A 14,393-nucleotide genomic window follows, 5' to 3' on the forward strand; every position below is an offset into this window, starting at 1 on the left:
ATAAGCACTGGATGCAGTACATGTCTAACATTGGCTGTTTAAGAAATTAGAAGTTTCTCACAGCATCAGTTAGGCTTATATAAATTGTTGTTAGCTAAAACATATTAATCAACTATCCAAACAAAAATATTAGCTTTTTTCAATTCAAATTTTTACCTTTTTTGGCCAGGCAGTGTATATTTTTATTTGTTTAGTGCACTAAAATGCATCCATGCATTGTGAGTAAAGCAGGTTTTCTGTTCTAGTACTTACGAGTCTGTGTTGTTGGTGACAAGCAGTATAGTCAAACCCTCCACTTTATTTGGATCAAGTTTCTTCACTTCTACACTTGCAAAGATGCTTAAGAAAACAAACAAATAAAAAAATATATATTATTATATATATTAAGAAAAAAAAATCGATTCCCCTGGAGGACATTTGATGCTGAGGTTGTTAAAGCATACAACTATAGTTTAACTATATTTTAAAAATGTATTATGTAAGTAAAATGTAACAGTAATATTGACAATAAAATAAGAAAAAGATAAGAAAGCAACCCTCACATTCTTTTCTGGTACCTTAAATAAATATGTGTGAATGCTAAGTGATACATTTAATAGTCACCCATCACAGTTTACATCACAAACTGTGCAATATGTGTCAAACTAATCGCAATGTGATTTTTGATTACAACTAGCCCTAGATGGCACTATTTGGCAATTATCATTACCAACGTCTTGAACTGAATCCTGAAATGAACAGTGAGCCAGTGTAGGGATATCAGTTTTGTATTCATGTTCCTGTTAAAATCTGTGCAGCAGCATTTTTAACCAACTGGAAATTGGCCTGGCAAACACCAAAATTAGGAGCATTCCAATAGCAAAGATGTTTTGAAATGAAAGCATGTATAGCCATTTCAGAATCTTTGTTTTTTTGCAAAAAAAAAAAAAATTGCTTGCCCTAGAAATAAACTAAAAATAATTAGTCAAATTATTATTTTATCCAGATAAAAAAGATTGTATCATCATGAAATGGTAAGCTTAGGCATGATGTAAACACACATGAACACTTTATTAACTAAATCAACAAACTGGAAGGAAACAAAAGCATGAAAACTATGGCAAAACTGCTAAGTGACAGGTAAAAAAAAAAAAAAATCAAAGACAAGAAACTACAGTACTGTGCAAAAGTCTTAGGCACTATATTATAATTAATAAATATATATAAAATATATAAATAAATATAACTCTTCTGACTGTGTAAAGCTGCTTTGCAACAATGTCAATTCTTAAAAGCTCTATATAAAAAAAAAATGTATTTAATTGAATAACCATATTTGTAAATTGCACTAATTTGTAAAAAAATATATATTTTATGCACAGTACCTTGAGGAGTTGAAAGGGGTGTCCAGTGATCCATTTAACATTACCGACACTTTTCCACAACCAGTCGTGGCAAACTATTAAAAAATATAGTTTATATAATAAAATGTAAAGAATTATAGTTTATAGAATAAAATTATTCAGGGTTCCTTAATGTGACTAAAAGTTTTACTTGTCATGTAGTGTAAATAAGAACATCTGTACAATGTGCTTCTTTTATGTGCCTGGAATATTATCAATAGTGAGCAGTAACAAAGCCTCACAAATGTTTGCCTTAAAAATTGGAATTTGTCTCGCCCTGAGAAGCATTTCACACATGTGAATGAATCAAACAACAGCTGAGTTGCTTGTACATCCGGTGGTTGTGTAAAACTTGTTTGGGTCAGTGGAAAGCCAAGTTAGCGATGTTAGCATGGCAGCAAGAAAAAGAGACCTCATTCAATTTTGTGTTCAAAGTAAACTTAACCTTAAGAACTCTACTCGGGAACATATTAAATTCATATTTGGAGTTATCACTGTATATGTAATCTATTACTGTACATTCTTAAAATTAATTTGTACTTTACTCAGTATGTCCACTTAGGGACTTTTCATGTTGATTCACTTCATTTCAGTAAAATATCATACTTTCTACTCCAAAACTATGTTACCTGTATTATATACTGTATGTTTTTACTTCTTACTTAAAAGTTAAAGAAAAACAGTAATTTAAAGCCCCGCTAGTTATTTTTTGACCTGTTGATTTTACTTATTAAATGCTTTAAAAGTCTTTTCTCATTGCCTGTCTCATTCACACACAATTTCTTCTTAGACAAATTCTCCCTTAAATCTGAAGTAGTCAATTTTTGTACTATTTCTTATTTTCTTTGGAAAATCCAATGTTAGATCGTAGCAGCAAAATCTTTCATTGTGTATGCATTCATTATATTATGATCTGACTACGATATGTTATGTTATGTTATTATAACCAAACAAAACTTTACGCTCAGTTTTTCACTATTCCTGATTTTAACACTAGTAAACATTGACTGCCAATCATCTCTTTTGGGTCAGTTGGGATCATTAATTTGTTTAAAAATAAAGATTTAGTTCAACTTTTATTTCTTTGATCACATTCCCATTTGGACAAAAGTTGACAACACTTATAGTATATGATAACACAAATAGTATTTGATAGTGTTCCCTTGAATTGTTTAACTTGGGTTAAATGTTTAGAGTAGCTTTCTATCAGCTTTGTATAAAAGGTACTGGAATGTTTGCCCATTACTCGTATCAGAACTAGTGTAACTGACTCCTAACTCACAAATGCTTTTGCAGTTCCACAAATGTTCTGTTGGATTAGGGTCAGGGCTCTTCTATGGAAGTATAATAGTGCCTAAATTCCTCAAAGCAAAATATCAGGTTGAATTACATGAACTGAAAAAAACGTGTTGCAATAAAAAATTTTAGAATTTTTCTGCATTGCAATTTGATCTAAATTGAAAAAAATCCTTGGAGCATTTACAATGTTTGAAATTTTTGCCACTGCAATTTATTGTGGTTGTACATTTCAAGTGAAAATGTAATAGCATTTAAAATTCAATGCAAAAATATTCAAGTTACTAAATTGCAGTTTAAAAATATTTTCAAGTGTTAAAAATACAATTTGAAATATTTTTCAGTCTTACAAATTCAGGTCAACAAAATTCAGGTAACAAAATTCAGGTTGCAAAAATTCAGGTAATAAAAGTCAAGTTGCTAAAATTCAGGTCTTCACATCCAGGATATCACAGAAAGAGCAGTGGAGAGCCGATTGCTGCTGTCCATGCCGCAGTGTACTTTAAAGTGTGCTTTCTGCTCCCTGTGTAGTCTACTTCTCAGAAACTACTTATCGATCGGAACATTTTTATTGCAACATGCTTTTTTCAGTTCATGTAATTCAACCTGCTATTTTGCTTTGAGGAATTTTGGCACTAATATACTTCCATACCCTTCCAACACCACAACTTTATTCTTACATTTATTTTGCAACAGAAGGTATTCTTGAGGTCCATTTGGGAGCCCCATTTGTGTCCAAGCTTTAACTTCTGTTGTTTCTGTTCAACTGGCTGTTGTCTTGAGATGTTGATTTATTACATACACATAATGTTACTTCTTCATGAAGCCATCTATTCTGTAAAGTGCACCAGTCCCTCCTGAAGCAAAGCACCCTAACAACATGACGTTGCCACTTCCGTGCTTCACGGTTGGTCATTAAAGTTCTTAACTATAGGGGCCTCCGAAGTGGCGCAGTGGTACAGTAAAGTGCTCGCCCTATCATCTGTAGGGTAATATAGTTCATAACTATATTACTCATTACGGCCAAACAATATAATTTAGACCACAGGATATTTCCACAAATAGGGAATAATCAACATCCTTGACCACATGTGCAGCTGCAAACCTTAGTCTGGCTTTTTTGGCGGTTTTGGAGCAGTAGCTTCTTATTTGCTAAGCAGCCCTTCAGGTTATGTCGATATCTGTTTCATTTTACTGTAGCTTTAGAAAATCCTGTACCTGTTTCTTTCCGTGTCTTTACAAGGTCCATTTGTTGTAGGTCTGGGATTAATTGGTTCCACAGTAAGTTTATCTCTAGAAGACACAACATGTCTAGTCCCCTTCCTGAGCAGTGTGATCCAATCGTGTTTATATTTGCGGATATTGTTAGAATTGATGAACGTGGAACCTTCAGGCATTCGCAAATTACCCTTAAGGATGAACCAGACTTGTGGAGAACCACATTTTTTTGAAGGTTACTTTCGATTTTTCCATGATGTCAAACAAGTACTTAAGAAGTCTGAAGGTTGTCCTCAAATTATGTCAGTTAGCTGACAGAAGCTTCAAAACCTATGACATAATTTTCTGGAATTTTACAGAAAATGTAAACTTGAGTGAATGTAAACTTTTGACCCACTAGAATTGTGGTGCAGTGAATTAAAAGTGAAATAATCTATCTGTAAACAACTACTAGAACAATCTGTGTCATGAATAAAGTAAATGTCCTAACTGACTCGCCTCAACTATAATTTATTAACATGAAACCTGCGAGTAGTTGAAGACAGTTTTAGTAACTTCTAACTAATCCGACTTTAAATTCAAATTCAAATTTTATTTGTCACGTACACAGTCATACACAGTACAATATGCAGTGAAATGCTTTTTCGACTACCAGTGACCTTAAAGTAAAAAACTTAAACATAAGAATAAATATAAATAAAAGGTAATATGGTAGAAAATAAAGTTAACTGGTAATATATACTGTACAAGTAAAAATAAAGACATATTGCAGTAAAAGAAATATTGCAGAAAAATGAAATTAACTAGTAAAAGTAAAAATATACTGTGCTACCTAAAATAAAATAAGAATAAAAATATACTGTACAAATAAGAACAAAATATATATAATATAGAAATATGAAAGAAGAAAATAGAAATTTGTCCATAAGTAATGTAAAAAATGGCTGAGGTGTGCAAATATGCATAAAGTGACTGACTTCTTAAAGTGTCTTATTAATAAAGTGATTTGTGGAGTGGTCCATAATGAAAGTATAAGTATATAGTGCAAAAATTGTGCATGAATGTGTCCATACTGTCCATGAATGCCCACTGTTGGATGTAAAAGAGATGATATTAGTCCTGTATTGGGTGGTTGAGAGACCTTATGGCCTGCGGGAAGAAGCTCCTCAATCTCTCTGTATTGGTCTTCAGGGAGCGGAATCGCTTCCCACACCGCAACAGAGAGAACAGTCCATTGTTGGGATGGCTGAGGTCCTTCACCATCTTCCGGGCCTCAGTCCAGCACCGTTTGCTGTAGATCGAGTGTAGGTCAGGGAGCTCGGTGCGGATGATTTGTTCAGCTGAACGCACCACCCTCTGTAGAGCTCGTCTGTCCTGCATGGTGCTGTCCCCGAACCAGGTTGTGATGTTTCCCGTCAGGACGCTCTCTATGGTGCAGGAGTAGAAATTCCTTAGCACCTTGGAGGACAGTCTAAAGTCTCTCAAGCGTCTGAGGTGGTAGAGACGCTGCCGGGCCTTTTTTACCACGGTGTTGATGTAACAGGACCATGACAGGTCCTGCGTGATGTGAACACCGAGGTATCGAAAGCTGTCCACTCTCTCCACTGGGCTGCTGTTGATAACTGGAGTCTGGTAGTTCCTCTCCTGCTTTGTACAAAAGTCCACAATCAGCTCCTTTGTCTTGCTGACATTCAGGAGGAGATTGTTCCTCTGGCACCATTTCTCCAGATTTCCTATCTCCTCTAGGTAGGCCGACTCATCGTTGTTGGCGATCAGGCCCACCACAACAGTGTCGTCAGCAAACTTGAGTTGGTAGTCGCCACGCAGTCGTGGGTGTACAAAGAGTACAGCAGGGGGCTCAGAACACAGCCCTGGGGTGCTCCAGTGCTGAGAGTGAGGGAGGCTAAGACATGACCGTCCATCCTTACTGCCTGTGGTCTGCCAGTTAGGAAGTTGGAGATCCACTGGCACATAGATGAGCTGAGTCCCAGGTGCTCCAGCTTGGTGGTGAGTGTGGAGGGAATTATGGTATTAAATGCAGAGCTGTAGTCGATGAAGAGCATTTTCACATAATTTCCTTTCCTAGCGTCCAGGTGAGTGAGTGATGTGTGGAGGAGGTGAGAGATGGCATCATCAGTAGAACGGTTGAGGCGGTATGCAAACTGTAGTGGGTCGAGTGTGTCTGGTAGTGAAGAAATGATGAAGTCTCTGACCAGGCGTTCAAAGCACTTCATCACTGCTGAGGTGAGAGCTACAGGGCGATAGTCATTAAGAGAAGCAGGTTGAGGTTTCTTTGGGACAGGAACAATGATGGACTCTTTGAAGCATGTGGGGATCACCGACTGAGATAAAGAGAGGTTGAATATCTCAGTGAACACAGGTGCTAGCTGGTCTGCGCAGGCTCTGAGGATACGGCCTGAGATGCCGTCTGGTCCTGCTGCTTTCCTGGTGTTGACTCTCTTGAAGGCTCTCCTCACGTCATGCTCGGTGATGATGAACGCGCTTCTGGTGCTGGCAGTGTCTTCCTGTCTGCAGCCGTTAACGCCGCTAGCATTAGCATCGCTAGCATCTTTAGCTGCAGCCTCGAAGCGAGCATAGAAAGTGTTCAGCTCGTCTGCCAGAGTCACGTCCACGTTCGTCATACCGGTTGTTGGTGCTTTATAGTCCGTAATTGTCCTTAATCCCTGCCACAGGCTCATAGAGTCACTCTGTTGGAGTTGTGACTCTAGTTTTCTCCCGTAGCGCTGCTTTCACCGCCTTCCGGACGCTGTATGACGCAGCCTTGTATGATTCCATGAGCGGTGCGAGATCTCAGAGCATCGCGGATGGTTTTATCCACCCACGGCTTCTGGTTGGAAAACGTTTTAATAGTCTTTTTTTCCACGGTATCATCCGCTAGTTTACCGATGAATCCCACAACCGCTTCCGTAAACACGCTGACGTCATCATCGGAGCTGTTCCTGAACATGTCCCAGTCTGCGTCATCGAGTGCGTCCTGTAACGCGGCCACCAATTGGTCCGTCCAGCGCGCGACCTCCCTCTGAACCGGAACTTCCTGTTTCAGCCTTTGTTTGTATTTTGGCTTATAATATTTTATATACTGTGTCCGCTTGTGGTGGAATATAAACGGCGCTGATTATGACCGATGTGAACTCCCGAGGTAGATAAAAAGGACGACACATGATGGACAGTAGTTCCAGGTTTGGTGTGCAGGAGCGTGTGAGAGGAACAACACTCACGCTGTTGCACCAGCTGCTGTTCACCATTAAACACACGCCGCCTCCCCTTGACTTCCCTGAGTAGTAGTTTAAAGTTACTGAAAGATATCTTAAACAACGAAAACAAAGTAAAATGGGTCGGAGCAGTTGTGACGGCAGCCGACCTCACCGGCGCCATCTTAGATTCCCCCTTGGATTTATCTGTATACAAACTCTTACAAGTATGTTCTCCATGTGAGCACAATGTGAGAACGTAAAACAAAGCTGTTGTTGAATATTTTAACACAAGGGTGGTGTAGGTAAAGCATTTCAATGAGAACAAAGACAATGCTACATTTATCAGGAAACTGTTACGTGATGTAAGAAGGTTTATATTATAAGAGTCCTGATGCAGGGCTTTAGAGGGGGTCAACAAAATAGGAGTTTGTGAGAGTGCTTATAATACGCATGGGAAGACCTTCCTGTTTGGAGATGGCGTGGGCTTATTAATTAAGGAACTTAAAGAAAACAAAAGAAACGTGAGAACGGATGGGGCTCTGGAGACCAAAGATAAAAAACAAATATCATCTCGGGACCTATGCCCTTACTGAGGATTTATAAAAGAGAGTTATGTATTTGTGCGGTAAACTTTGCGCGCACACTGGACTGATGCGTGCTGCTCTCTCTCTCTCTCTCTCTCTCTCTGTCTCGCCGACGTCTTATACAGGCAGAGGCTGAGGCTTGAACAGGACACTTTGTCTGTCTGCCTTTCCTTTCTTTCCTTTGTTTGTTTGTATGTATGTTTGTTTGTTTATCTTGCTTTGTTTTTGTTCCTGATACCTTACTGATGTTACCTAAATGATCGCACCAAGTGCCGAGGTATCAGGACCCTTAAATAAACACGTCGCCTGTTACACGTGTTGCTGGCAACTGCATGTATAAATGGCCGCGAACAGTTTATGCGCGGTTCTGCCCTTCACGCGACCCAGATCATTACAGAAACAGTTGTTGGTCTGACGAAACTAATCCATACTCAGCTGTGTCATCTGCTATCATTACAATCTGCAATGTAGTTTAAATAAAAGTGTCTACTGTACATTTGTATGTGTGTGAATTGTGTCTAAAAGAATCTACAGTACACACTGGCAGAAAGGTCATCCTTTCCCTTTTCCAAGAAAACGATATTTCAATTATTAATAAGTTTTAATATATATGCAGCATCATAAAGCCATTATGTGTTTTACTTAGAAAGAAGTAAAAAAAACATACTCACATTAGCAGAAGCTTTAAGCCAGAAAGATTGTATAGGGCTGTTTTTACAACCTGACCAATCAGGACAACCTGTCGTGAAGGTTTCTGTTGATGAAGCACACATAATCTTTAAAATATATACATTTATTTGCTAACAATATATATATATATATATATACTAACAATGACTGGAAGCAGCATGGCATGGACATGAAGCATCATTTTATTTGTTTGCCTCATCAGCACTATACATTTAAGAAGTTATTACCTTTGCTTTCATTTTTGCTGCACCAAGTCAGTCCTTTAAACATAAATCCAAGCAGTGTATCCTCCACTGTGACCAGGCAATCTCTGTTTTTAGTAAATGCATGCACTACTGCGTTTGTCTGGCTCCAGAACAGCATCTACACAGAAATCAATAGATATAAAAGGACTAAAGAAAAAAATTTATAATCCATGGTTTTGTTGAATATTCAGAACATAACCTACAATCAATATCAACAGGACAAATTTATATTGATCAATTTAAAATGTATTCTGGGCCTTCTTAAAAATGGAGCTTGGTTAGACCAGCTGCTAGCTGGTAAATGGGAGCTTTAAAGCAATCCCAGATCGCATCACAGATGAAAAATTGTAGATCAGATAAAAAGTTTTGAATTAAAACTATTCCAGCACATTAAAATTCACTTATACCATTTTAGCATAGTTATTTCAGAAATAAAAATATGAACTAATCCAGATAAAATATTAAGCTTAGCTTTTTTAATTAATATCTATTGGTAATAAAATAAATAAACACAAATTGTTTTTGGAATGGTTCATATTCACTTCAGCGAATTTAAGGGTGTTTTTGGATGTTCCACGATGGCCACCACAAAGTTATTTTGGATCCCTGTTCTTTTCTTACCCTGACACACCCATTATTACCCAATAGGAGACTCAGACCAAATGTGGCCACAAGTGAATATACACTATTTATATATAAAACAAGCATACTTAAGTGTAGGAGTACAACATTCTTACGGTATTACATGCAGCATCATCTTTGACTGAGTTCAATAGGGGATCATACGCCTCAGGAGGAACATCACATGGATCTCTCCCAACGTAGGCCTGCTTAAATGTCCCCCAGATTTTCTTACAGTCAATCTCCCTAAAATAACAAAGAAGAAAAAAAGACATTTACACAAGGCAAAATCTATTCCAGTTTGTTTTGAAAATGAGACAAGAGAAAAACTTTATATTTTCACTTTGTTCACTACCCATTGTTTCATTAGGATAACTTGAAAAATATAAATTTCCTCCAGTTATCTGGCACTTTGGGGGAGTCTAACTCAGTGGTTCTCAAACATTTCCTGTCATTCACCACTTAAGGGGGTGGGCGAATTTTCAAGCTCCACTCGTCAACAAAATGATAAAGAAATCGGCCAAGTTTACTATTTATTGAAATATCAATTTCCAAGCCAATAAGATCAAATAACACCAAGTTTAAAACAGATAAAACATGTGCAATTGTTTTAACAGGCTTACTTTGTCACTTATCTAGAGCTTTCTTTCAAAGAAGTTGAGTGGCTTATTAACGTGACTGTGGTGTGTTGTCTTTAAGTGTCTTCCTACTTTGTTGGGTCTCATGCTGTCAGCTGCCAGCGGTTTAAGACACAAAACACGCACAGGTCTCTCCTCTGCCCCCACCATCCCCACCATGAATCCAAGCGCAACATGGGCTTCATCATGTTTTCCTTTCGAGTGGCTTTTTGGTTGATTAGGTTGATAGTGCTGAATCACCTGCTTTTTTCTGGCCCATGTTACAAATGTATCTATTGATGTTATTATGCTCACTACATAGGGCTGGGCGATATGGCTGAAAACTGTATCACGATATCAGTGTTTCATATCGGTCGATATTGATAATTATTTATATTTTATGACCTATTTAAAATAATGACCAGGAGAAAAATATATTACATTTAAACATTTTTATTTTAAACTTAACCTTCCTCTGATCATAGTCCCCTCAGTTATTTAAACAGAAATATCAATAACCATGGAAAACTCAAATAATTAAAATGTAAACATAAGTCTAAAGTCACAATGAACACTTAACAATTATCTCTTAACATTTAAGGTGCAAAATGTAAGAAAATGTAACAGATGCTTAATAAAGTGTAATAAAATAAGTGCATTTTCTGCTTTTGAAGAGGAATCCAGCAGACCAGCATGAGACAACGACATGGCGCAACCAAACGTGATACTGTTACATGATTGACGTTAGTGTATCACTCCCTACGCTGCTACAGTAGGTTACCAGAGAGCGAGTGCCTTTGTTAATGCAACTGTCACGGGCAACTGAAAGCGGACCAGAAGACCAGTTAGCCCTTGTAGCGTGGACGGTAAATCCAAACGTTGAAATAGCGTGAACAGGCAGGATAACCACACGAGTCATTGTAAGACTGCACAATTCACTTTAAATAAGACACTTACGAAGTCACTTTTTATGCATATTTGCACACCAAAGCCATTTCAAACTTCTATACTTCTAAATTTCAGTTTTGACAGATTTCTATTTCTATATTTCTATATCTGTTATATTGATATTTTGTTCTCAATTTACTAGTTAATCTTATTTTCTAACATTTTTATTATATTATATAAAATATTATTATGTTAACTTTTATTACAGTATATTTTTTTGTACAGCATATTTTACTAGTTAATTTTTGTTCTTAACGTATTTCTTTTATTCATATTTATTTTCTTATGTATAAGCTTTTATTTTTTTAAGGTCACTGGCAGTCGTGTAAGCATTTCACTGCATATTGTACTGTGTATGACTGTGTATGTGACAAATAAAATTTGAATTTGAAAAGAACTATCACGCTGAAAGCAAGAGTTTACACAATTATACCTGCTGTTGCGGGAGAGAGGTTGATTTTACGGCAGCTGTTTACAGGAGTGTAGTCCAAGGCAACCAGTGCTTTGTGGGTAATGCAGTCCAATGTGCGTGAACGCGGAAATGTGAGATGAGCTGGAATATAGAGCCTGAACCTGTTTTCTTTTAGTAGTTTTTGGTTCGATTTAAGTACGGAATCCACCCGGAAGTTTGCAATATTGCCTGACAATGCAGAAAATAAAAGAATGGACATGCATCGACTTGTTTGTCTTTCCCATTACCACATGAGCATGAATTAACGGGCTGATGCCGCAGGAAACGTCAAAATAAAGCGGAAAAGCTAACACCGCGTTCTAGCAACACACACTCAATCAGGAATTGGACCCAAAATTAAATAAGATCCGGCGAAGCCTCGGAAACAGCATGGGCAGACTCAATGACTGAGCAATGGGAAGCACCATCTAATCTCCTTTTATACTTCCTGAATCGTGACCAAACTAGCTTCGCGACCTCTGTTTTCTTCCGACAAAGAATAAAAATTATCGAACGTTTTATCAAACACATTTTTTAAAGATATCGATCACGTGTCTATCGCGATACATATCGTTATCGTTTTATCGCCCAGCCCATCACTACATACAGTTTGCTACTGACCCAGCTTGTGTCCGCGGTAAAGTTAGTTTTATATTCGCATATTTGCATCTCTGAATTCAATAGCTGCGTAAATAAACCCACAAATAAGATACCCACGTATATTTCCTCTCTACTGTACATTGTCTTTAAGCTATATTTGCCTTAAATTATACATTAAACACCATTATTCTCTACGGCACAACAAATGATTTAGGGATCATCGCAAAAAGCCGCACACCAACAAAAAGCGTAGAATGATATTGATCTTCCCTTCTGTTCAGCGCCTGATCCATTTCTTTGTGTGTGATTGCTAAGTTTCGAGTGTCCGATCTTTATTGTCAATAAAGAAAAGCATGAATTAGAATAGGTACTTTCCTATTATTTTCCACTAATTCCCTCCCATTCATTGCGCCCCACCTGTCATGTATGTATTCACCTGTCATGTATGTATTGTATAAGTGTGCGCCCCACACTTTGAGAACCACGGATCTAACCAAAAATTCTGGGTTACAACCCTAATGCTAAATAAACCAGACAAGCAGACTGGGCTGGTCAAAGCTCAGAGATTTTGGAAGAGGTTGATCATGTCAGCAGGAATGTACAGTGGCATGATTCAGCAAGTGTAAAATTAACAAACATTGTGTAGCGCAGCCACATAGTATGGAATAAAATCACTGTCAAAAAAATAATTGTGCATAACTAAAAGATTTGTGTGTAATTCTGCCTTTTGTCTAAGTTGGAGTCCAAAATCTACGGCCACGACAGCTTACAGATACGAGATTTTGTTGTGTGTGTGTTACAGTACAACTCTGAAATGAATGAATCTGACTATTCACAGACACAAAACTTGTTTTTACAACTCCTCTGTTACACGGACGAATTACGAAATTACGCCCACGAATGTTGGAGAAGAGGAATCGATTCGGCGCAAGCGCCCTGCCCCGGTTGTATTGTAACAAACACACAAAATCCCGTATCTGTAAGCTGTTGTGGTATGGAATAAAATCACTGTCAAAAATATGGAATAAAATCAGTCAAAAATAATCGTGCGTAAAAAAAAGATGTGTGTAATTCTGTGTTTTGGGTTGGATTTCAAAATCTACTGCCACGATATGGAATAAAATCACTGTCAAAAATAATCATAATTCAGAATTAATTTGTAATTCAGGGTTGTTTGTATAGGCCACATTAAAATGGTAAATAAAAAATAAAACTATCGGGCCGTATAAACGAACCTGATATGGTTATTTTGTTCCCAATAGTCTGTGTTTTGGTTCTGGGATTAAGCTCCCGCGAGTATGCGCAGTGACAGCGTGAAGATATCCCGATGACGTGTCTGGACATTTTCTTTGGTGGATTTATCTTGTTGGAGATGGTACACAAACAATAACAACACAGACTTTGGACATTCATACATACACACACACACATTGTTAACATTTGTATATATTTTGTATATATAGATTTTTGGCGCACCTTGTTTGTTTGTTGGTTTGTTGTCACTTAATACACTTTGGGTTTTGTTTTAAATGGTTGTGTCACGTCTTTACTTGTAAGAAGGCCATACAACACCGGAAGTACGTTTTTTATGTATGGGGAATCTGGCTTTTGGGGTATTTTCCGGGATTGTGCAAAATGGACGCTAACATGGCTAACGCTAATGCTAACTCTATTGGTGCCGGGAGGGCTGACTTTTTAGTTAATAGTGATATATTGGATGATGTAGATGTTGCATTAGATGCATTTGGGACACGCTAGGACCCTACAGCCGAAATAACTTCATTGATTAGTTCATTGTATATATCCGATAGACCTTCTAAGAATGATGTTATTGTTGGTCATATGTCTACTATGGATGTTGTACAGAACTTAATTAATTTAAGGTGGATGTATTGACTCTTTCTGAAAAAATAGGCATGTTAGAACAGGATTGTAGAGAATCTATTAACAGCACGATTAACTGAGAAACCAGTTTTTGGCGGGCAGTGGACGCTGGCTTAGCAGAGCTAGGGGGCTAAAAACCCTGCTGAGCCTTCTAGAAGTTGCCTGGTGGCCCACCATTCGCAATGACATCTGGCAGTATTTACAATTGTGTGAGGTCTGCTAGAGTACCAAGAGACTGGGTAAGGGAACCAGTGGCCACTATATATACGTTTTCTATAACCGCAGAGTTTTGTTTTACAAGTGTTAGTTTTCTACTTATGTATAAGATGGGATGTTCTGCTCCTATCCCTGACACTGATGCGGACAATGAAGGGGTGGTCGAGGACGGGGAGCTAGTGAGGTCGGTCTTTGTTGCTGAAATGCTGTTTCTAATTTTTCCGACCAGTGCATCTTTTCCAGGTGCCCTTTTTTGAGGAAAGCGCATACCTGCTTCTTCTTTGTGGGCTGTGAATTTGAGTGTATTGCTTCAATTTTCCTCTTTTGCGGCTTGAGAACTCTGTGCCGCGGTCAATTCTAGGTGGCATTTCTTCAGATTAGCTGTTAGACCTGCTTTCCAGGGTTCTTGGAGGATCTAAGTTAAGT

At 37.8% G+C, this 14,393-nt stretch overlaps 1 protein-coding gene across 1 annotated transcript in view; it reads right to left on the bottom strand.

Moving 5' to 3' along the window:
• Positions 1-14,393, bottom strand: part of LOC128519672 (ADP-ribosyl cyclase/cyclic ADP-ribose hydrolase 1-like) — a 44,135-nt gene that overhangs the window by 6,337 nt on the left and 23,405 nt on the right. The window contains exons 3-8 of the mRNA XM_053493490.1: positions 11,733-11,760; positions 9,368-9,493; positions 8,613-8,748; positions 8,367-8,449; positions 1,365-1,438; positions 253-339 (exon numbers count right to left, since the gene is read on the bottom strand). Of these exons, the coding sequence (XP_053349465.1) occupies positions 253-339; positions 1,365-1,438; positions 8,367-8,449; positions 8,613-8,748; positions 9,368-9,493; positions 11,733-11,760 (534 nt within the window). The remainder of the gene's footprint in view (positions 1-252; positions 340-1,364; positions 1,439-8,366; positions 8,450-8,612; positions 8,749-9,367; positions 9,494-11,732; positions 11,761-14,393) is intronic.

The sequence above is a fragment of the Clarias gariepinus genome, chromosome 3, assembly GCF_024256425.1.
Source record: "Clarias gariepinus isolate MV-2021 ecotype Netherlands chromosome 3, CGAR_prim_01v2, whole genome shotgun sequence".
Classification (NCBI taxonomy): Eukaryota; Metazoa; Chordata; class Actinopteri; order Siluriformes; family Clariidae; genus Clarias; species Clarias gariepinus.